We start from the raw sequence: 21,527 nt of genomic DNA on the forward strand, positions 1-21,527 counted from the left end.
AAAAGAGACAACAATCACAGAAAACTAAGAACAGAAAATGCACAGATGAGAGAGCACGAGTGCAGTAAATGGGGTAGGAGTGGAACAATTGCCATATTGAAAAGGTGATGACGGATGATACGTGAGGCCAAAAGGCTTAAGGGGAGAGTTCTAATAACTATTTAGTGCAACGACGGGTGTAATGCCACCTCAGACCTCACCACTTCTCCCTCACCCAAACTCTTGGCAGCCCAGCGATGCTGGGAGCCGCTTGATCTCTGTCCTCTGCTCAGGGAGCCGGCCCCTCTTAGGCCGCAGGTTCTGTCAGGGGGCTCCGGACACGGTGTGTGTGAGGAAACGGCCGACCAAGCGCTCCCAGCCGCCTGGCAGCCGGGGCCGAAACCTGGCTGCAGCAGTGCCCTAACGTGCCGCAACGGGCACTGCCCCCGCCCCCGGGACCCAGCGGCGCCAGAAGAGACTCGCCAAGGGCTACGGCCCGCGGTGGGGACGACAAAAACACCGGCGGCGGGGAGAAGGAGCGGCGCCCGCCGGTTGCCCGGGCGAGGGCGACGCCGCGCAGCAGCCGCCGCGCGAACAAAATGGCGGCGGGCGGCAAGAGCGGGGTCCGGCGGGGCAGCGGCAGCGGCATGCCCGGGGTGAGGCGGCGGCGGCGGCGGCGGCGGCGGCTTGGGCTCGGGCGCGGGGCGGCGGGCACGGCGAGGAGCAGGCGGCCTCAGCCGGGCCCCGTCCCGTCCCGTCCCGTTTTCTGACTCATCCTCGCTGCAGGTGCGGAGAGCGCCCGGCGGCCCCTCGCCGCCCGCTGGGAGCAGCGTGCTGAGCGGCGCGCTGCTGGCCAAGGAGGCGGAGTACAAGTAAGGAGGCGGGGGGCGGCGGGGGGGCGGCGGTCCCTCAGCGCCTCGCCGGACCCCGCTCGCTCAGCGGGGCTTGCGGTTCATCCCCGGCGTCGGAATCTCTCAACCGCTTTTACCAAATGCACGGATGAGAGTACTAAAAGTGGGGTTGGAACTTTTTTTTTTTTTTTTTTTCCTCGTGCTGCTGCAGTGCAGCCTTCCTACCGCCGTTTTGCACAGGAGCATCGGGGTTGACTGCGTGCTGCGCTAGGCCTTAAGTCACTCATGGGCATTAGATTTTTCTGCTTAAAAATAATAATAAAAGAGGTATTACTTTTAAGTTAGGAAGATCTAAGTGCTTAAGACTGTTTTAAAAAAGGCTTAAAAGTTCTGAAGCTTCAGAGAGACGCGAGGATCCCGAAAGGCAGCCCCAATTAGACCAGTAAACACCTTGCTGCCCTGGTGTAAAAACACGCACACTCCTTCCTCTCAGTGCCCAGCTCCTGTAAGCAGGGAGGTGATCCAATGTCCCGTTACACTACATGAAAAGCCATAAAATGACACATGCAAAAACATGAGCATATTTTAATCTGTGTATATGTATGGTGATACAATTAAATGAATATATAATTAAAAGGTATGTGACTCCTGACCCAACCCCTGCTGCTAAGTACACGTAAGATAAGCATTATAAGTAAAAACAAAAGTGTTGAGGAATTGAAGACCTAAATGTGTATTAAGCAATGACATAACAGAAAGTAAGGGGCTCCCTCTCCCTCTCAGAATCATAGTCTAAACCTTACTGTTGAATATGTATATGGTATTTTATTATAGATTTGACAGAAACCCAGGAAACTGAATCAATTTTAATAATATCCTGAAGTATATTTGGTAGTTCATTTGTAGGAGTTATTACAATTTCATTTAGTTAAGACAGATACTGTCATAATTACATTTATATCTCAAATCTTTCAGAAAGTCATTGACAAGCATTTGTACTTTCAGGCGACTGAATGCAGAATTAGAAGCAAAAACAGAAAAACTTGTGCGTCAGGCTGAAGAAGTAATGGTGAGTATGCTATGCAGACTGTTACATAACTTAGCCTTGGTTCACATGCGCACAGGTTCAAGTTTCAAAAGAAATTATTTAGACCATGACAACTAAAGGTATTTTGGTTTCAAATTCAGTCTACACTTTACTTCCTATTCTCTTCTTCCTTCAAAATTGTGAACGTCTACTAAAGACACATGCAGGAATAATTTCTGTGTAAGTTCATCAGGTAGGTAGATGTTCACAGATGCATAGAGCACTTGCGCAGATTTATACATAAAATCACATAAAAACATTTTATGAAGTTTAAGTAAAGTGTCTGCAGATGTTTCCATGTCTTAAATAAAATGTTATTTTAGTATTTGAAAACCAGATACTTCTACAATAATCCTAGTGAAATAAGATCTACATTGTTCAAGCTGAAAGGAATATAAAGAATAACAAAGAGAAAATATGTAGTTAGTTAAAAGGAAGCTTTCTTAAAACAGAAAAATTTCCTGTTTGTTGGTAGTATCTTTTAAAATTGTTTTGGCTGTATACCAATTTTTATATTAAAATTGGGCAAACTATGAAAAAGGGAGCAGGGGTGGTCTGGTTTATACCCAAAACAGTTCAGAGAAGGTGCTCTGAATATTAGAAATATTTATTATAATGTCACACTTCAGAAAAGGCCTAGAACCCAAATCCTTAAATATTCTGGAAAGGTACATGTAGTTTGTCTACTGTTGAAACTTCGTTTTTGTGTCCTATGAAAACATGTTGCCCTCTTGAGTTCTGATAAACTGAGGGTAACTGCTTGGCATTTGAGCAGAAGCAGGTGAAACATCCAAAATAGCATCTAGTTTCTTCCATTTAGAAAAACAGCAACAACAAAACCACTTTTTTCCCCTCCTCTAAATGCAGCAGCAGATCAGATATTCTTGGGACACTTAATATACCACATAGCACTGCCCGACTGCACAGATATAACAACAAAAGAAAAACAAGTCTAAGTTTAAAAAAGAAAAACTAAACAGGACAACTGCATTTAGTTATGTTTTCTAACTGTAACTTAGAAACATAAGCTAGCTGAATGTGCAATGTTAGATAGACTAAATTGTTTCCTTAAGTACATAAAGCATATCAGTGTCCAAATTATGGCTGTATTGCATAAAATAAAACAAAGATTTATTTTTAAGGGTTACTCTAAAATAAATAAAATTGAAAATTTGTTTCACCTGCTCTGCATTTGCTTTTCCATTTCAGAAAAAAATAAGAAAGGGTAACAGCATCTCAGATGATAAGTTGGGCAAAAGTTTTATGGTAAAAAGGCAGTAATTACATGTTGTGGAGCAGAAATAAATGCTTGGGGATATCAGCGGTATTTTAATTTCTAGCTATCTTTTCCTATGTTTGAAAAATTAATTTCTATGGTAGATTAAAGTTTCCATTTTTTCCATAGACTATAGTTGTGATCTATGATTTAAGAATATACAATTAATCTTTAATGATTTATACTGTTCTTTTCTTTTCTTTTCTTTTTAATAAAGAAAAGCCAACAGGAGACACTGTCTAGACCAATTTCAGTACAAACTCAGTTACATGAAGATGACAGACAGAGGTATGTGCTTTACAATTGCTTTGTATAATTCATGGCGAATCTTTGGCCATGATCTGCACACCTTGACTTGCCCTATTTGTGCTCCAGTTTTGTCTTATTTTTGCAGCATACTGTATTAGTGGATTCTGGATTTTATGCTATTTGAAATAATTGATATTAAACAACTATTTGTTGTGTTTTCAAGGAAGTCTTAATTTTGCTGAAATACTCTATCTAGGAGGCTAAGTAGCTCTGACATCTGTAAAAGTAGGAGCAAAAGTAGCAGTTTTCTTTACAATACAAACCAGTAGACACTGAGCAGTAGATATTTTGTAACCAGTTCAGCTGATAAAACAAAGAAATGCTGGTTCTCTTCGTTCTAATTTAACTTGGCTTAAATGCTTATGGGACAGGAAGTGTGTGATAACAAACAACACAAAAAATGAAAATAGACAAACCTTCAGCTGCCACCCTCTGGTATTTGGATATCATTACACTTCTGAGGCCCACATGCCTTTGGTCTGTCTGAATTGGGCACAGCTGGAGGTTTTGGCCTGTATGTTCAAATTTGTTACCTCTAGACTGGATACCCGACAATATTTACTTAGACGTTCAGGGGCATTATTATTTACTCAGTTGTTCAAGGGACTGTATATTGATAACACACAAAGTGGGTGGATTTGAGATACACTAATATGCAGTTTAATCAAAGATCTGAGCTGGCAGATTCCTAAAAAGATACAAGGGTCAGACTACAAGCTGTTTCAAATGTTAAGCTGCAGTTGGGAAATGGTTTTGAAGTAGTATATATGAAAGTCTTCTAGAGATGATCAAGTAATTACTTTTGTGCAAAGTAAAAGTGAAAAAAAGTTTTCAATGACCATAAAAAAGCTTTTCAGTACACAAAAAATGAATGACTACGAGTCTGTGATGGAAGCCTGACTACACCAGCAAAAAACTTCACTGCTGTAATTATGATTATTCCTGAGCCGTTTTGAGGCTGTGTGCGTCAGTTGTGGAGGTGAGGAAGAAAACAAAAACCACATGTATTATCAGTAGAGCTGTGCTTTGCAAATTTACTCTAGATCTTTCTTTAGTTTTGTGTTCTGCTGGATGGATTTTGACTACTGGACAGAAGATTTTTAGGAACTTCAAACCAGAGTTTGGTTATAGGGCTGTTTTACAAGGTAATGTGATCAGAGGAATCAGCCTGACAAAGAGAGTTAACAGCTATGATTGTATGCATTTGAAATAAATGGAAGTGCTGAAATAATTAGGAAAATGTTGGCAATTAGCACATCAGAGTAGCAGCTAATCTACCAATTACTTACGTAAATTAATAGGTCTTAAAACAACCACAGTCTGTGTTCTAGTAAACATTTATGTAAGAGAAGAATTGAAATCCCATGGTGTAGTGGGAAAAAAATAATAGAAATGTGTGCAAAGAATTGGGCATGCTGATCATCCATGACTGAACATTGAGGCCATTCAATTAGATTAGCTCCAAGTATTTAATATATTTTTTTCCAAAATTATGCAAGCAAATATGCCACAAACCTAAAGGAAGCACTTAAGATGATTTTGAAACCAGTTTCATTGTTTGCTTTATGGAGAATGAACGATAAAGCAACTGGAAAGAGGGGCAAACGTTGAAGCAAAGAAGGAGATAGAATCAGAAAAAAAAAAGACAGGTTAAGTGCAAAAAAAAAATAGTAAGAAAAGTTAAAAAGAAAAGGTAAAAATATTTAAGCCACTCTCTAAGTCAGCATGTGTTTTAAAAATAAGTCATTCAGGATTTTATAGTTTAATTTTTTGCAGAGAAACTCGAATAACATGGAGACAAAGCCGCTCCAGTGACACTGCATTGAAATCAGCTCTTGTTTACACTTTCACTCTTCAGCGCATTGCCAGGCTCATGGCGCTGGGATCTGTATGCGCATGGGCAGGCACGCTATAGGCTTGGAATAGGATTAGCAAACAAAGGGTTTGCTCATGCACATGCACCTCGTATTTACATGCCGAGATGGAATTGTTAACCATTAGCTTCTGTTTCAGTGTCACCACAATCGCCCGGCTGTTTACTTGTATACCTTTTCAGGTTTTAAACATTAATTTCACTTACCAACTATAGAAATGTATTACAAGGCTTTAAAAATGTATTGTCATCTGTGTGCAAAAAGAAAAAAAAATGTTAAATGAGTTTGAGGAATTCAGTGAACAATGAGGCTTTTGTTTTACATTTTTGTCTCGTGAAGGCAGCCGTGAGACAGCAGAAATGGTAGGATCAAATTAGTCTATGGATGGAAAGAAGAATATTGTTTTTCTCAGCATCAAGTGCTGGATTTTCGTATTTTTCAGAATAATCTGCAATTTATTTCTGTGGCAGAAAATCCTCACCTTCCACACGCTCCTGAAACTAGCCAATAGGAGGGAGGCATGAGGAAAATAGGGTAAACGGACAAAAACTAATCAGCCTATTCTTGAAGTCTGTTGCCAACCGCACAGATGATTTTTTGATTAATCTGGAGCTTTGTGCAGATAACTCTTGCTGATGACTGATGGGTGTCTAAAATTTGTAAAGACAAGATGTAAATATTTGCTCAAATCTGCTGAGCCAAATCATTGAGGTGACCTGATGTGCCTAGATTTTAAGTTTTGTTACATATATTTTTATTTATCCTTTTATAAGCTTGCATGTTAATTGAATAGCTAGAAGTTGTAAAAGGTGGTTAAAAAGTCATCTTTCTGTACAGTAATACAGATCTACAGAACTCAGATGCTAAAAATAAATTACATGTATGACAAGAAACTTGAAGTTAATAGCATATAGCGTGCTAATACTTTATTCTTGCTTCCAAGAGATTTTAAAATAATCATTTAACCTGAAGTTTAGTTGCTAAGAACTATGGTTTCCAGCCAAATAAGCAGATAAGAAAGCTGCTCTTCCATTCCTGTTTTTTATCTTAAAATGGATACAGTATTTGCAATATGCATTTCAGACAAAATTCCGAGGCTTTTTTTTTTGTTGTTTTTTTGGTATAAATTACTCCCATCTCTTATTCACTTGACAGTTGCTGTCCATTGACTTAACAACAGTCAATCTAAGCATACTATGGCACTCTCTCCTAGGATGTAGAGGACACTGATTTATATCATCATTTTCTTTGCTTTAATTCAGAGGCTTGAATGTCAGGTAAGTGTGTGAGTCACTGAACTGTTGGTGATCTTTGATAATGGTTTGTCAGTCCAGCTGTTGAAGCTGTTAACACTCCACAAGCTGGCAAAGTACTCCCTGGTGCAGGGAATCATGGATCAAACAACCCGGTGTTTGCTGCAGTCACCTGAATGGCAAGAGATGAGATTCAGATTGCAGTACATAAATAAACTGTTATGTTGGAGACCGTACTGGAATAAACATCTCAGGCTCGCCAGGTGATTTACATGGCAAGTGAGACAGAATGGAATGACAGAATGCGAGTGAGCTGATGATTGAACTTGGTAGATGTTCCTACGTATTGCTGATTGTAGGTATATAAAACATTACTCTCCTCATTCAGGTGGTGGTGGAGTTTTATCCTAAAATGGTTTTATATACGCATTCAGTGTATTTTCTTTTTTTGTTCCTGCAGAGATCCACTCTTTCCTGAAGTTTCGCGTCTTACACACTCACATGCCAAGGTATCAATGTCAAAATTATGCTGGTTAATTTCTCTTCCACGTATCAGTTATGTTTTTGAGATTGTGCAACACAGGGGACTTAAATGGGTGGGAAGCCGAAGAAAAATGGTGTTCAAACCTAAGTGCTGCAGGGACAGATGGACCAGTATTTTTTTTCTGCAGTGCCACTTGTAGCTAGGTGGACTTCTATCACATTTAATTTCTTTAAGTTTCTCTTCTGTAAAGCATATCTGTCACTTCATGGAAGTGTTCAGTGCTTTGAACATCAATTTAACAATTCTAAGTGCAAAATATTAGAACCTAATTTCATGTCTTCCTTGCTCAGGATAGTATTAGAGGCAGTGCTGCAGTTTTCTAGTTGTACTAATAAACTAATAGTCAAAATAACTTAAAGCAAGGGAAATAAAGTGGAAAAAGGGGATTGAGATTAGGAACAAACTGTAAAAACTCAAAAGCCTCCAATTTACATTGAGTCTTTTAGGAGGTGAGCTAAAGTTTCCAAAACGTTGTTTTTCGTCATTTATCAGAATACAGTAGAGAAAACTAATTTTGGAAGATTAATTGCTTGGACGAAAGTAAGAAAATATTGTGTTGGTTTTTTTTGTTTGTTTTTTTTTCTACAGGGAATTTATAACATTAAAATAACACTTCTAAAAATAAATTGAAACCATAATAAGCACTGTCCAAAGAAATGCAGTCTGTTGACAAATAATGTCTCAATAATATTTGAAAGCCTTGCTTATGCATTCATTTATTATGAGTATGTCTGAAAGAGGTCCCACAGGCAAGTAACTATTGGACGTGTTATAATTTGGGCATATGGACATAAAACATGCAAGATAAGCACTAGTACAAATAAAACTGAAGAGATTTGGTGCTCTCCTGAGATTGTGAGGCTTTGAAAATCGTTCTTACTCAAATTCAGGGATACTTTTCTATATGAAAAAGGAGGGGAAAACAAACAAAAACATACTAGCAAGTAGTAATTTCTGATTAAAATCACTGCTTTCTGGAAAATTTTGTAGCCACTAAACAAGAAGAAATGTGCTTCCGCGCCCATGGCTCACAATAGACCATATTCTGGAAGTAAGGGGAACAGAACAACTTCAAGGTATATTATGTATCTCTTTTTTTTTTTTTTTTGCTTATAATAAAATATTTAATTGCTGTTTTTTTTTCTTGCAGGTTATTTTTATTCATATATGCTGCTGTGTATAGGTTTATCACACAGAGGCACCAAACTGTTTCCTCTGTAGTCAGCTCCACCGTGTAGCTGTCTCTGTTTACTTGCATGGAGCACCTGAAATCATTCCCAAACAGCTGATTATGACAATTGAACTGTTGCTTTCTGCCCAAGCACTTCTCAAGGCTAACAGTTAAGCTGCTAACTCCTTCAGCAAATGGATGCCTAATGAGCATGCTTGTGGGAGATAGATCTGGGGCAACTAGAGAGAGAGCACACTTTGGTGCTGCAGGCTGATTAGTGATCAGATACCTGATGCTATCTAGGGTCCCTGCTATTTTTGTGAATCATGGGCTTACGGGACAAGAGTTGGTAATAGTATCACAGCTTTCAGGGGTTTTCACCGAGTGCTGAAAAGCTTCAGCTCTGTAGACAGCAAATTTGAGGTCATATAACCAAAAATTCGAGATCTGGACAAAAGAAGAGTAGAAAAGTCATGACAGAAATCTTGGGGGCAATTGAAAGTGGCTACAAGAGAAAATACAGACTTAGAAAATAGGATGAAAACTGTCTGCAAGATGGCACAATATGAAATTAGCACAGGCCAGTATTATCTTTTAGGCTTTAGAAGTCACTTGTGGATCATTTGTTCCTCTTTGGCTCAGGTGAGGCTGTCGTGATGGCACCATCTCATGAGGTTTAGAAACAGAGCTGTGCAGGGAGAACCTTTAAGATGAACGCAAAGTTGTGGGAGAAGTGAACTGGCATGAGTTTTGAGGCTGCGTTGTAATAAGGATACATTTGAGTAAGATTTAGGAGCTTCAGATGATGCGGGAACTAATGTCATTGTTTTATAAAAGAAAGCTGAGGAGATAGCCTCTGTAGCAGCTGTCATGTATGTTGTGTTCATCAATGTCATTACAGGCTCTGGTCTGCAACTGTAAGGATTAACGAAGTTTCCTAGCCAGGCATAATGATATATGAGTTGTGGCAGTAAGGTGGGAATGTAGGTAGAGAGAACCAAGCTGGAGAAGGTAACAGCGTGGGGAAGATATAGTCAAATTTAAGGCTGAAGATAGTAGTTTAGACCAAAAGAACATTCTTCTGTTTATTTCTTTTACTCTGATTTAGCTTTGAAATTGTCAGAGAAAAACACCATACTAAAAGCTTAGCAGAAAGTGGTATTGTTTCTCTGCCCCCCATGGTGTAATACATGAACTGATATAATTATGTGGAATACAATAAAGGTATTTTACCTAATGAAAATGGCAAGTTGCTTTCTTTCATATTAAGATTCATCAATGGCAACAAAGTTGCTTTAGGTATAGCAAATACTTCATATTTTTTTTTTAATTATAAATTTAACATCTAGGGCTTGTGTATTTTTTTATTTTTTTTTTAGTGCAGAAATAAGTCTGGAAGCACAAAATGCTGATCATGTTGCAGTACTGGAGGATTGCATAGATTTTTCTTTAGCAAAAACAATAAGTGAAATTGAAGAAAAACTAGATAAAGGATGCTTGCCAGATTGTCTAGATGATGACATTATTCCAAACATTGGAAACGAAATCGGAGCAGGTAGGTTTCTTCATATGGTTTCATACTTTATTCTTACTTCCTGACTGTTAGTAATGGTTTCTTTAGGGGGTGGGGTGGGATGGGGTAGTAGACATTACAGGGAAAGTTCTGAAGTCCTTAATTTATATTATGGTAGAACAAAAAGGTTTGTCTTCTCATACAGTCCTAAAGAAAGATGAGATCACATAGGAATAACCACGGGAAAAACTGATTTATGTTTTTTTTATCCTCATCTCCTCCTTTCTGAGTTGACATTTGAATGTTTACATATGTTGATTTGTGGATACAACTTGATTCATTTCACTCAGGAAATGAAAATACATGATCCTATGATGCTAAACTTGTGTTTATGTGTACACAGAAAGTGCACTAGTGCGTAGGAGTGGTATTAATCTATTAGGAGGGTTGTGCAGTCTACATGTAATTCCTTGTTGTGAGCAGCATGAAATTACTTTTTGTGTAACTACACAAATTACAGCTACAGATTGATTGCAATGTAGGCATGCCCTGCAATGTAGTTTCCTTGATTTTAAACTCAAAACATGCTGTAATGTACAGTATGACAAAAGCTTCTAGTAATTTTCTGTTTTGAGAAGAGCCTCTTGCAGTTTGAATATGCTGTGTTCAGTCATTAAAAAAGAAAAATCTATCTAAAGCAACTCTAAGAATGAGAAACTTGAAACATTTATCTATAAACCTTACTTTTATCTTGCCTATTTCTCTTAATAAACAGTCAATATTGTGTGTTTTTGAAAACAAGATGATGAAACTGAATTGTTCTTGTGTTGGTCTTGCCTCTTCTCTGCATTGAGTCATGAGTACTTGTGGGTATTAAATAATAAATTTTTATGTTCACAGAAGCTCAAATCAGGTTTCTTAAGGCCAAGCTACATGTTATGCAGGAAGAGCTGGACAGCTTAGCGAGTGAATGCAGGAAAAAGGTAAGATGTGAGTTTTCTTATCTGTAGAAATAGAGTATATCCCCCTTTTACAAATAATCAGAATAGAATCCCTTTATCTTTAATTAGGCTTTCTATTTTTCCTTTTTTTCTCTTCAGTTAGTAAAGAACTAAGGTTCTATTAAAAAATCAAGAGTAGTAATTTCTGTATAAACATAATCTTAAACTATAAGCTTTTAAAGCATACTTCATGAAAAAGAATTTGAGATAGAAATGAATGATTAGTACTGAAGATGTGCCCCAGCTGTAGGGACACTGTGGTGCTGCAGTGAGGAGGAGTCAAAATACAGACCCATGATATATACAGAGGGAAGATGAGTAGTACCCAGAGATGGGTAATAGAAGGAGAGGGATGGAATGAGAAGTAAATCAAGTTTGTGAAATTTAGTCAGGTACTCTGGGGGTCCTTGGTAGGAACAAAAAAAAAAAAAAAAAAGTGGAAACAGCTCATTTGTGATCCACTTTCAGTGGAATATTGTAAACAAAATGGAAATCAGGCTTTCCCATTCCCAGGACACCATTCTTGCTGTGAAGGACTGCATTTGGGGCTACAAGTTTAGTGAATCACGTTATGAATTTAAGGAAAGGGGAGACTGTGCTGGTATCCTTCTGCTACAGTGTACTACAAAAGAGTTCTTTGATCTACACTGTCTGGCAATATACTTTCAGGTGATGCTCAAAACACCTCTAGAAAGGTAAAACCTGAAATAGTTCTTGTCTGTCTGCCAGAGGGATCGCTTCTTTTTCATGCATTTGGAACCAAGCAAGGATTTTGAACTAACTTGCCTTTTTTTTTTTTTTTTATATATAATTACGTTATTGTTGACTGTGGTCTCTTAACTTCAGAATGTTTTTTTTTCCTCCTTTTCCCCAGGCCCAAATTTATGATGACATTCAGAACATATGCTAAACCACCCATGTTTTTTTCTCTCAAAGTTTTGATTGAGAGTTAAGAAGCAGGACAATATTAAAATTGTTTTGGAGATAGGTACCTAGAGAAAATCTGTAGAAGGAATTAGATTTTGATATTTTATATCTGTACTTGAGACCGTATTTAATATTTATCAATGTGGTTACTTCTGCATTTCTATATATCTATGCTGTGATCAGAAAAAGGCTGTAACATCAGCTTTTCAAGACACTTTCACTTTCAGATTAAACACCATTTTGTCAGTAGCTATAGAACTTCAGCATTCCATGACAAAAATACTATGGAGTTCAGTTACTCTAGCAGATGACAGGAGAAAACCTCATACCTACTTCTGCTTCCATACGACTCTGTATGTAGTTTCTGTGGTGTGAAAATAACTTTATTATATTCTGAAGGCCTCAGGAAGAACATACTTGCAAAGCCTCGAGACAGACTGTGAGTTTTGCTTCAATTCACAGTACAATTATTATAAAGAAACCTGTTTTAAATATAAAGAATGGGAATATCTGAGGTGCATATGTTCACCAAGCACTCAATATTAAGAACCCATTTCCTGTGTGAGAAGCATGTATTGCTGTGGGCTGGGAGGGTAGGAGAGACTCCTGTTGTGTTTTGTTTTTTTTTAATAGAAACTCCACTTTCTGTGCATGCCTTCTTATGTTTTTGATAAAGAAATGAAGGGCATAATGTAGCTCTGAAATAACCTACATTAGTATTCACTTGCAGTGTTTAAAAGGTTATAAATGTAAAATGCCTTTAAATTATAAGGCTTAATGTGGGATATAATTGCCAGTAGGTCATGAAGCTAGTACAGGATTCACTTTATGTTGAGAGAAACCTGGATTTGAATACTTGATGCATCCTGGAACATTAGCTTGCTTTTAAGTCAAAACCAGGTAATCCTTTAAAACATAAAGGATGGATTATCAGTAATTATATGCCCTTCTTTTTGCTAGATTTTTTTCCTAATTGTGTGAATTTAGCTGTTCTCAGAAAAATGTCACAAAATATCTATGTGCCATTGTTATTCATATAATTCCGTACCATTCTGATGGTTCTCACAGCCTTTGTGTTACAGGAAACTACATGTTTTAGGTATTACTACAAGGCAGTCCCAACTTAAAGACTGCAGAAAATTAGATGAGCAGAAAAATATTTTTTGAAGTACTGCTCTGGTAAACTCATGATCTGTTTCTTTAGTTTGTCTACAAAGCATTGTGAAATCTATCACCATCTAAAAATTTTAAAATAACAGCATTTAAAAAATGATTATATCTACAATATATAGACTTGTAGTTTTATTTACGAAATATTACTATCACAATATTCTACTGCTTCCTTGCAACATTTTAATTTGTTTTTTGTTTTTGCTAATTGCTGTCAAACAGGATGATGAAAATCAGAGTTTAAAGTCTCGGCTTAAGGATACTGAGGAAGAAAAGACTAGGCTGCAACGAACAATCAGTGTGCAACAGTCACAGAATGAAAAGTACAAAATGTTGTCACAAGAAGCAAACAAAAAAAGTGAAGGATTACAACAAGAGGTCATTGCACTAGGAAAGGTATTGCAAATAGTAGTCTTATTTATCTCATGAAAGGGAAAAAAAAGCATCAAATCACCCTCTTCAGGCTAGTTTTGCAGATTAGTATCCAACGATCTCATTAGCATTTCAATCTTTGGTAACAGTCTTAGTGATTAGACCATATTAAGATACATTTTCTTTGTAGAAAGAAGAAATGACATTTTGTTAATTGTTTTTCTTCTGTTTCTACTATCGTATATTCTGTATTTTAAAATTGTGTGAAAGATCTGCAGGAGACAAAGCCACCTTTTGTGACTGCTGTCAAAGCCATAAAGAAATCTTGAAAATACAGGGAAATTGTATTTTTCTGGTTTTAATTGTAGTTGCTAAAAATTAATGATGCTTTTGTGGTAAATCGCAGAACCTGGTGGAAGTTTTTTAAAAAAAAACAAAAACAAACAAAAAAAAAAAACCAACAAAAATGCAGGTCATTTTAGTATCCTCTGCAGGTAGAGGAAAGGATGTCTCTTTATTCTTTGAAATGGACTATCTGAAAATCAGCCACTCCAATTTGGATGTATCAAAATTAACCTGGCTCCTCCTGCACGCCGCATGTGCAGAATTGTATACGTGCCTAGTTACAGCAGATGGCCTGTATACCCAGCTTTGTTTGTTTGGAACTTCATCGAAGAGCAGCATGTGTTTTTCTTTAATTACTGAGAGCTAGAGAGGTTGACATCAAAATCCTGCACTACATATAGTAGTGTATAATGGATGTAATGTAACCAGGAATGTTAGTCAGGAATGTGGGGAAAGCAGAACGCAACCTGTAGCTTAACAAAGCCTCATTATACCTGCATTGTATTGTACTATGCAACTGTATAGGTGTTCTTTCATCTTAGTGTTACGAAGTCCTGGCATTTTAAAACTAAAATGTGCTAAGCTTGTGTGTAGTTTCTGCGCAGATACTTGGAGATTTTGAGTTCACTCAGGTACGTACCTTGATTGTTGATTCTGTCAGGAAAATATATGTTGGTTCTTGCATATTCACAATTAGAAAATTTATCCCACCATTTAAGATGCATCCATTGCAATTAAAATTTGATTCACATCTGCTGTACAGCTACCATATCCAAAATATGGTCTCTATACCAAGTTTACTTAGATTCTCAGCAATTTAAGCAACTTCATTAATCTCCCAGTTGCTTTTTTGTACGCACCTAGGCAAAGAGTTTCACCAAGTTTTCACACTTTACCTGAAACATCGTAATTAATTTATTTCTATGTTTCATTCTTCCGCTTTTTGGTCTCCCTGACTCTTATCTTCTTCTAAGCATCTGCCCTCATCTAGGTGATCTAATAAGCGTTATCACCATTTTCTGTTTGCTGCCTGGTTGGAAGAATATTATTTCCTCTATGTTCTCTCCCACTTGTTAACTCAAATTAGTTATAATGTCATATAAAGTTTAGGGAAACATCAAACTTTTGCTCTTAATCCTTTCAAGACTTTGTGCAGGGATTTTATGGCCTGTCTTGAAGAAAATCAATGTTAAACATCTTCTCTCAAGTGTTTTATGGGGGTAGCACCAAAAAAAAAAAAAGTTGAAGCAACATCTTTGCCAGCTGCTGGGGAGGTAGATTCACCAATACCATTTTGAAGAGTTAGTGAGATGCAGCTTGCTCTCCTCTTCATCCATTTTGGAGAAGATTTCCAGCTTCCCAGAAAGACCCAGTCCAGTCATAATTTACCTTTTTTTTTTTTTTTTGGTTATACTTGTCAATTAGATGTGTACCTGGGTGCAATATAAGCATACTAAAGTGTATTTCTTGGATAACTGATGGTTACTTAAAGTAACCACCACAAGAGCTTGTGTGGAATTAAGGAAATGGAACAACTGCTCAGAACATGAGAGCCTAAGAGTAAAGGGTTAAAAATAAGATGCTCCCCCAACCTCAGTTTGTTTAAAATAATCTTTCTGTACACAAAATTTGATACACTTTTTTTTTTTTTTTTTAAAAAAAGTCTATTTCTTTTTCACAAATGACAAGATGTGCTCTTTCTGCCAGAATTGTTTATTTCTTCTACTTTGTCTTTTATCTGTATGCTCTGATCTTTAATCTCATTACTCTGTTTCTCAGCTTGGTCTCTTTTTCTTATTTCCCCACTTACAGCACTATGAAATACCCTCATCAGAGATAAGAGGGAACTGTTTTGATTGTTGCCATAAACACTGGATGAACTATTTTCTGCTAGATGAAATAGTTACTACCCTGAGGCATTAGGGTAGGTTGTTTTAACTTCTAGTTTGTAATTACATGTGATAAGCTGTGAGAAAAAGAGGTAAAGAAGCAGTTGCGAATACTAGCCACTGCTCTGAAGTCTGCCACAGCCTGAACATGGCAGCACTTTGCCCCGTTTTTCAGACTGGGCATAGCAGTGGTCTCCTGTATCAATCCTGTGGACTTCCATGATCAGCTCCACAATACTCTAAGAGAATGCTAAAAGAGAGCTTAGAAAGACTTTTCAGGATTTAAAAGGAGGAGGGAAAAAGGGGATAACAGTGGTATTAATGGTCTTTGATTCTATTCACAGGCCACAGAAGTCCGTTAAGTTCTCAGGGATGAGCCTTGCTGCAAATATCTTGGTTGTATGGTATTCATTAAATTACCATGATTCATAACGTTTGTTTTTAACCTTTTCTTCCTACATAGGAACTAGAGCATTTAAAGCGTGTACAAAAGCAGGCTGCAACCAGTCAGAGTGCAACAGAGGTTCGCTTAAATAGGGCCTTGGAAGAAGCAGAAAGATATAAAGTGGAGCTTAATAAACTGAAGCAAAGTAACAAGGTACAGTGGTTCAGAAGAAAGTTTCAATTTGTGATTACTCAATATTGCTGACGTGAGACAAATAGCTTTGGAAGTACGGTGTCCTTTACAGACTGTCCCAGAAGTTACTAACAGCAAGTCATCAAGGGGCTTGATAACTTATCTCTGATGATACTGCTGAAGGAAGAAATGCATAGAAGAAAATGATAGCCTCTCATTTTTTTTGCCCTTTTTTTTTTTTTTTTGGATAATAGATGTCCCTAGAAAGGGGGGAAAGTACACATACACAACTAATAAAAACACAGGCAAACCACATTATTAATTTTGATGCATCCATTTACTTGTCTGAAATGTCATTTGTGGCTACTATTTGTCATTTTGTTATGTTATGCCAAGTTTCTCTGTTTAAAGCTTCACTTGACTAATCTATTTCTCATTTTTTTCCCATGGTAGGATGTAGTTAACCAAGAACTCAAAGCAATTGAAGAATTAAAAACAGAAAACAAGAAACTGCAGAAAGAAAAAGGAGAGCTAATTGCAGGTTTCAAAAAGCAGCTCAAGTTAATTGATATTTTAAAGAGACAAAAGGTAAGGACACAAATGCTGTTGTATTTCAGATAACTCTTAACTGAATTTGTCTGTTGTCAAGTTACGTACTCACATACGTGTAAGCTAGAGCCCCAAGACCAGGAAGTTGGAATACAAAGGAACAGCAGCTTTTATTAGCACTTGTTGCTAATGTTTTTCTTTAAAGTAAAAGCTGGTCCTCTTTTGAATTGACTCCATTCCTAATTTGGAACATATCCTGTTATGGTAAAAGATTACTACTGACGAGCTTCGAGACAAAGAATATATGTTCAAGAATAAATATTGTTCAGGTTGTAACAGCAGCTCCCTGCAGTGCTGTATCAATAGAATCCATTTTAGCATGTGAGTTTTTTGTTTTGTTTTGTTTTGTTTTTTCCTCCAGCATATTACTTGTATATCATCAGCTATAATATAGCACCCTCCCAGGATTAAGGCATTACATTTCAGACTCGCATTGTTCCTGGATTCTCAAAGTGCATCCTTTGCAATTAATCCTGCTTCTTTATACACATGTACAAATCTGCCTAAGTGCAGATCTCCCTGTGTGTCATGGAAAAAAAAGAGTGGGTGAGGGGAAGAGTATTTAGCCTAGGTGTGAATTTACTAGAGTCAAGGATGGGAGTTGATCTACATCCTTTTCTAACTCCTGGAATGTCATGCATTCTTGGAGTCACAATGACATCTACATGGCCGCGTGGGTTCCCTATCTACATGGCACTGGCACCTAGCCTTATTTTGAAAGTCATTTGTTTGTATATTCATTTAATATCTCCTTCACTTCCTCTCTGAGGGCATAGAAAGAAGGACAGGGGCTTCTGCTTTCAGCTTTCTTTAGTATGTGAAGCTGAAATTGAATATAGAGTAGGTAGTAAAATACTTGCTAAAAATTCATTTTGAATGGAATCACTGGTGAAGACTGTTCCTGAAACACTTTGAAAAATGCGTTTACCTACTCTGCAGTGTCCAAATACCAAATACATTTTCAGCATACACCTATCAAATGAGCTTGCATGGAGCAAATTGAAAGAACCTGTAGGTTTTCATGAAAGCAAATTACAGGGAAAGGAAGATACATTAAGAGATGTTGCCCAAATCAGAAAGTCTCTCCCCTTACTGTCAATGCATGTAGGTCTCAGAGTTCTGTCGCACTTCTCCCTCAAAGGACTGCGTTAGGTTCACGTGCTGTTACTTGTATCGGTTTTCCTTCTGATGTTGCATGGAAGGTTTGCAGAGCTCTGTACTTCAGAGTTCTCTAGATCGGCTCTTAACCTGGTAGAGCAGTTCACTCCTGCTCACTGCTGAATCTTTATCAATCCCAGTAACTGCAGAGTGTAGTAGGAAGAAAGTATCAGTGATAGAGTTAAGGCTCTGCTTTTTGCACTCAAACCACAGCTGTCAGCTAAAGAAAGCAAGTAATGGCGACTTGTTGAGCAGAAGGATCTTAGAAGGAGTAGCCTTTATGGTAAGAAAGTAGAACATGTGCCCTTCAGAGTGCTGCAATGATCAGCAGACACTTTGTAAACACTTGTGAAGTTGTTGAGCCTCCAGAGAGAAAGAACAGCCCTGTATGAAGTGGCAACTTCATAAAACAACACGCACATACTTATCCCAAGAACGGAGAACTGCAGTGGGGAAATACACCCTTGAATTTGGAATACATCTCCAACACGGGACAAAGGAGAACAGAGTTGGAATAAGAACAACTGGGACTGCTCATGTACTTCCAGTAGATGAGTTTTTCTGGCAGAATTAAGAGGAAATCTTGGGAGTTCATCTAACAGAAATACTACTAGCCTTGTCTGGCCTTTCTAGCTCTTTAATGTTATTTTGAGAACAACAACAACAAAATGTAGCATTCACTCAAAAGATCATTTCCATGAGCTAGCTCACTGTCCTCTGGAACATGAAATGCGTGTCTCACTGAAACGTGTGTCCAGGGACAGTGTTTCTGTTTGACTGAGCCAGAAACATAGTATCAGATAAACCATACATTTAAAAAAAATAGTTTAAAATACTTAAGAAACAAAACTTAACACGTTTTTAAAAAAATATGAATACCATAAGAGAACTGCAGATAGTAGAGAAAGCAACTTAGCTTCTGTTATTAAAAACATTATGTACTCACAGAAAAAGGATGTTGTTAATTGTTGACCTTTCTGAACAGGCAACAAGTAGAAAAACCTGAATGAAAATGGTGCTGACGCTGCCTTTTATACCTGGCAGCAGAAGGAGCTGGGAAGTGCACTAACACTCACCTGAGGCCAATATGCATAATCACCAGAAGACCTTCAGGTTGATTTTACATCAACCTCTTGTTGAATTAATGAGGAAAACCTAGTTTGGGTCATTGGTCTAGTATTCATGTGTAGTGAGATGCACAAAGCAGGTACAGATAGTCTGGAGGTGAGGATATGCTACGATATGCTGCTACCACATGAAGAAAAATAAAGGAATAAAAACACAGAGTAGTAGGATGAGTTGCAGCTGGCAGCAAGGAGGTGTTGGTGTTCAAACTGGACTCTTTAGACCATTCTCTGCTTGCCTCGAAAGAGAGAAACTCATAGAAAATCCTAGTTTTAAAAGGAAATTAGGGAGTTCATCTGGGTTTTACAGAGCTGGAGGGCGCTACACTATCAGTGGGAATTGCTTAGGCTTCTTTGTTGTTGTTTGGAACTGACAATGTGTCTGTATAGTGAGAAAAAGATCAGATACCTTGTAGCCCAGACCTGTTTCCTGTTCTTTAAAACATAGCCATTCTATTAAAAAGTGCATTCTGAATGAGAACTGCTTAGATAGGACATGGTCCTTGCCACTTGCAGTGTTGGTAAGTAAAGAGAGGCTATTGCAGTGTGGGGATGTGGCATATTTGTGCTAGATGCTGACAGCAGCTGCAACCCAGTGAGCTTGCAGGGCTTCCTGGCTGCTGTGCCTTTCTGATTGGCAGCTCTGTGCAAATGTGCGAGCCATTGAGTACTTGTTCTCTCCGCAATCACCTGGATGATGTTCTTCCAAGCAATTACATTTTTTTTTTAAACAGAAAATAGCCTTGTAATAAGTTTTAAAGTTCTGTTTGTTCCACTCAAGGTTCTGTTTAAAGTATCCTATATAATATGCTATATCCTATATAGACATGCCATAATGAACCCCAGATACAGGGCAATATAACAGAGTAGTCTGCTCCAGATATCTCTCAAGGTGTATTAATGTTATGCTTTGTTTTATGCTGATTATGCTCTTTGTTACTGGTACTGTATTCCTTTGCTAAAATACTCAACATTAAATCATGCATTTTAGAAGCATTAGTAGAAGCATTAGTACTGTGAATGAATCAATGACGTGTTTAGCTTTAAAGTTAGCTGAATATTGATCAGCTTGAAAGAATGAATACACAGTTTCTCAGATGTTTTTTTGGGGGTCATGGGAGGTGTCAATTTTCTGGTAATTTCCATGCCCTGTTAAAACGTATTTTTAAAGTAATACAAAGAACTAAGAAAAACTACTGATCCCACTTGACTAGAGGTGAGGTTGCATTATTTAGCATAAAATTATATCCTTACACTAAAAACTGAGAATTTTGCAGGAAATATAAACAAATTTGAAGCCCCTTTCAGCTATCTCAATTACACAGGACTTTATATTTGTTATTCGCACTAGCATGTCTTCTGATCCTGATTTCTTTTATTTCTTTCGAGATGCACATTGAAGCTGCTAAGATGCTTTCTTTTACTGAAGAGGAATTCATGAAAGCTCTTGAGTGGGGAAATTACTGATTCAATAAAAAAAAAAAGTTTGAAATACAAGTCAGATGAGACAACCTTTTGGCACTAAAAATGTTTGTTAATAAATCACAGTGATTTGTTTTTTGTTGATTCTGCTTATGTTGAAATTATTTAACTCTTAGAAGCCTGCTAGCTTATATTGCAGTATCACTTGAAATACAAATTGCTAATCTTCAAGTCAAATTGTCCATTCTGTGGTGAGCAGAGGCACTGAGAATGCAAGCAAGATTCCAACAAGGGAACTGTTATCATTTTTGTTTGTTTTAGTATTCAGAAATGTTTGTTAGATAAGGTAATGCTCAGTCCAAAGAGAAGTCAGCGTTCAGTCTTATAAAATTCCTTATTGTAATAGAAACAAGTTAACAAAACTGTCACATCCTTTTCAAGCATTAACAGCTCTTCTGTGAAAACCATTCGTAACTTGTTTTAGTTGTTCATCTTACAGCCTGAGTGGCAAAAACATACATGAGAATTGCCCCTCGATATCCAGAGTGATTCTATAGATCTGGAAGAATTGTTCAAAATTTCTACTTGATTTAGTCAAAGTAAAAAAAGTTGCCTCTTTCCCTGGCCATCAGCTGCTGCTTATGGATACCGTCAGGAGTGATGGCTCCATACTCACAGGCGCCCTACTGGCATTATCTCCTTGAAGATTTTATTATGTCATCGTTATAATCAAGAACTAGATAAAAATGTGAGTGTAGATGAGCTGTGTGCCTTAATGAATGGGAGCAATAAAGATCACTCCTGGCTGCATGAATCTTTGTCAAACCTCAGCTATTTCAATGTATTCCTCCCACACAGCAACCTAATAGGAACACAACAAACAAACAGTAAGTTTATGTGCACGAGTAATAGTATAAGGTGATTCTGACCTCACAATGAGACTTCTCTCTCCTTAGATTGTACTAGCAAAGTAAAATGAGCTAGCACTGAACATGTAATTCAGATGTACCATTTCTAAGGAGAAACATTTAGAGTAGTGTTTTAATAGTGTTATATGCAAATATAAATATTTAAAT

General features: G+C 37.6%; 1 protein-coding gene across 1 annotated transcript; it reads left to right on the plus strand.

The window, feature by feature from the left end:
• The first annotated feature begins 493 nt into the window (after positions 1 to 493).
• Positions 494 to 20,747, plus strand: TEX9 (testis expressed 9). Its single transcript, XM_082768939.1, has 12 exons — positions 494 to 635; positions 766 to 851; positions 1,836 to 1,899; positions 3,411 to 3,481; positions 7,090 to 7,138; positions 8,164 to 8,249; positions 9,724 to 9,899; positions 10,758 to 10,840; positions 13,178 to 13,351; positions 16,025 to 16,159; positions 16,592 to 16,726; positions 20,419 to 20,747. Exons 1-12 carry the CDS (start codon positions 579 to 581, stop codon positions 20,494 to 20,496), a joined length of 1,194 nt encoding a protein of 397 aa, XP_082625065.1. The 5' UTR covers positions 494 to 578; the 3' UTR covers positions 20,497 to 20,747.
• Positions 20,748 to 21,527: the final 780 nt, after the last annotated feature.

The sequence above is a fragment of the Aythya marila genome, assembly GCF_965140915.1.
Source record: "Aythya marila genome assembly, chromosome: 11".
Lineage (NCBI taxonomy): Eukaryota > Metazoa > Chordata > Aves > Anseriformes > Anatidae > Aythya > Aythya marila.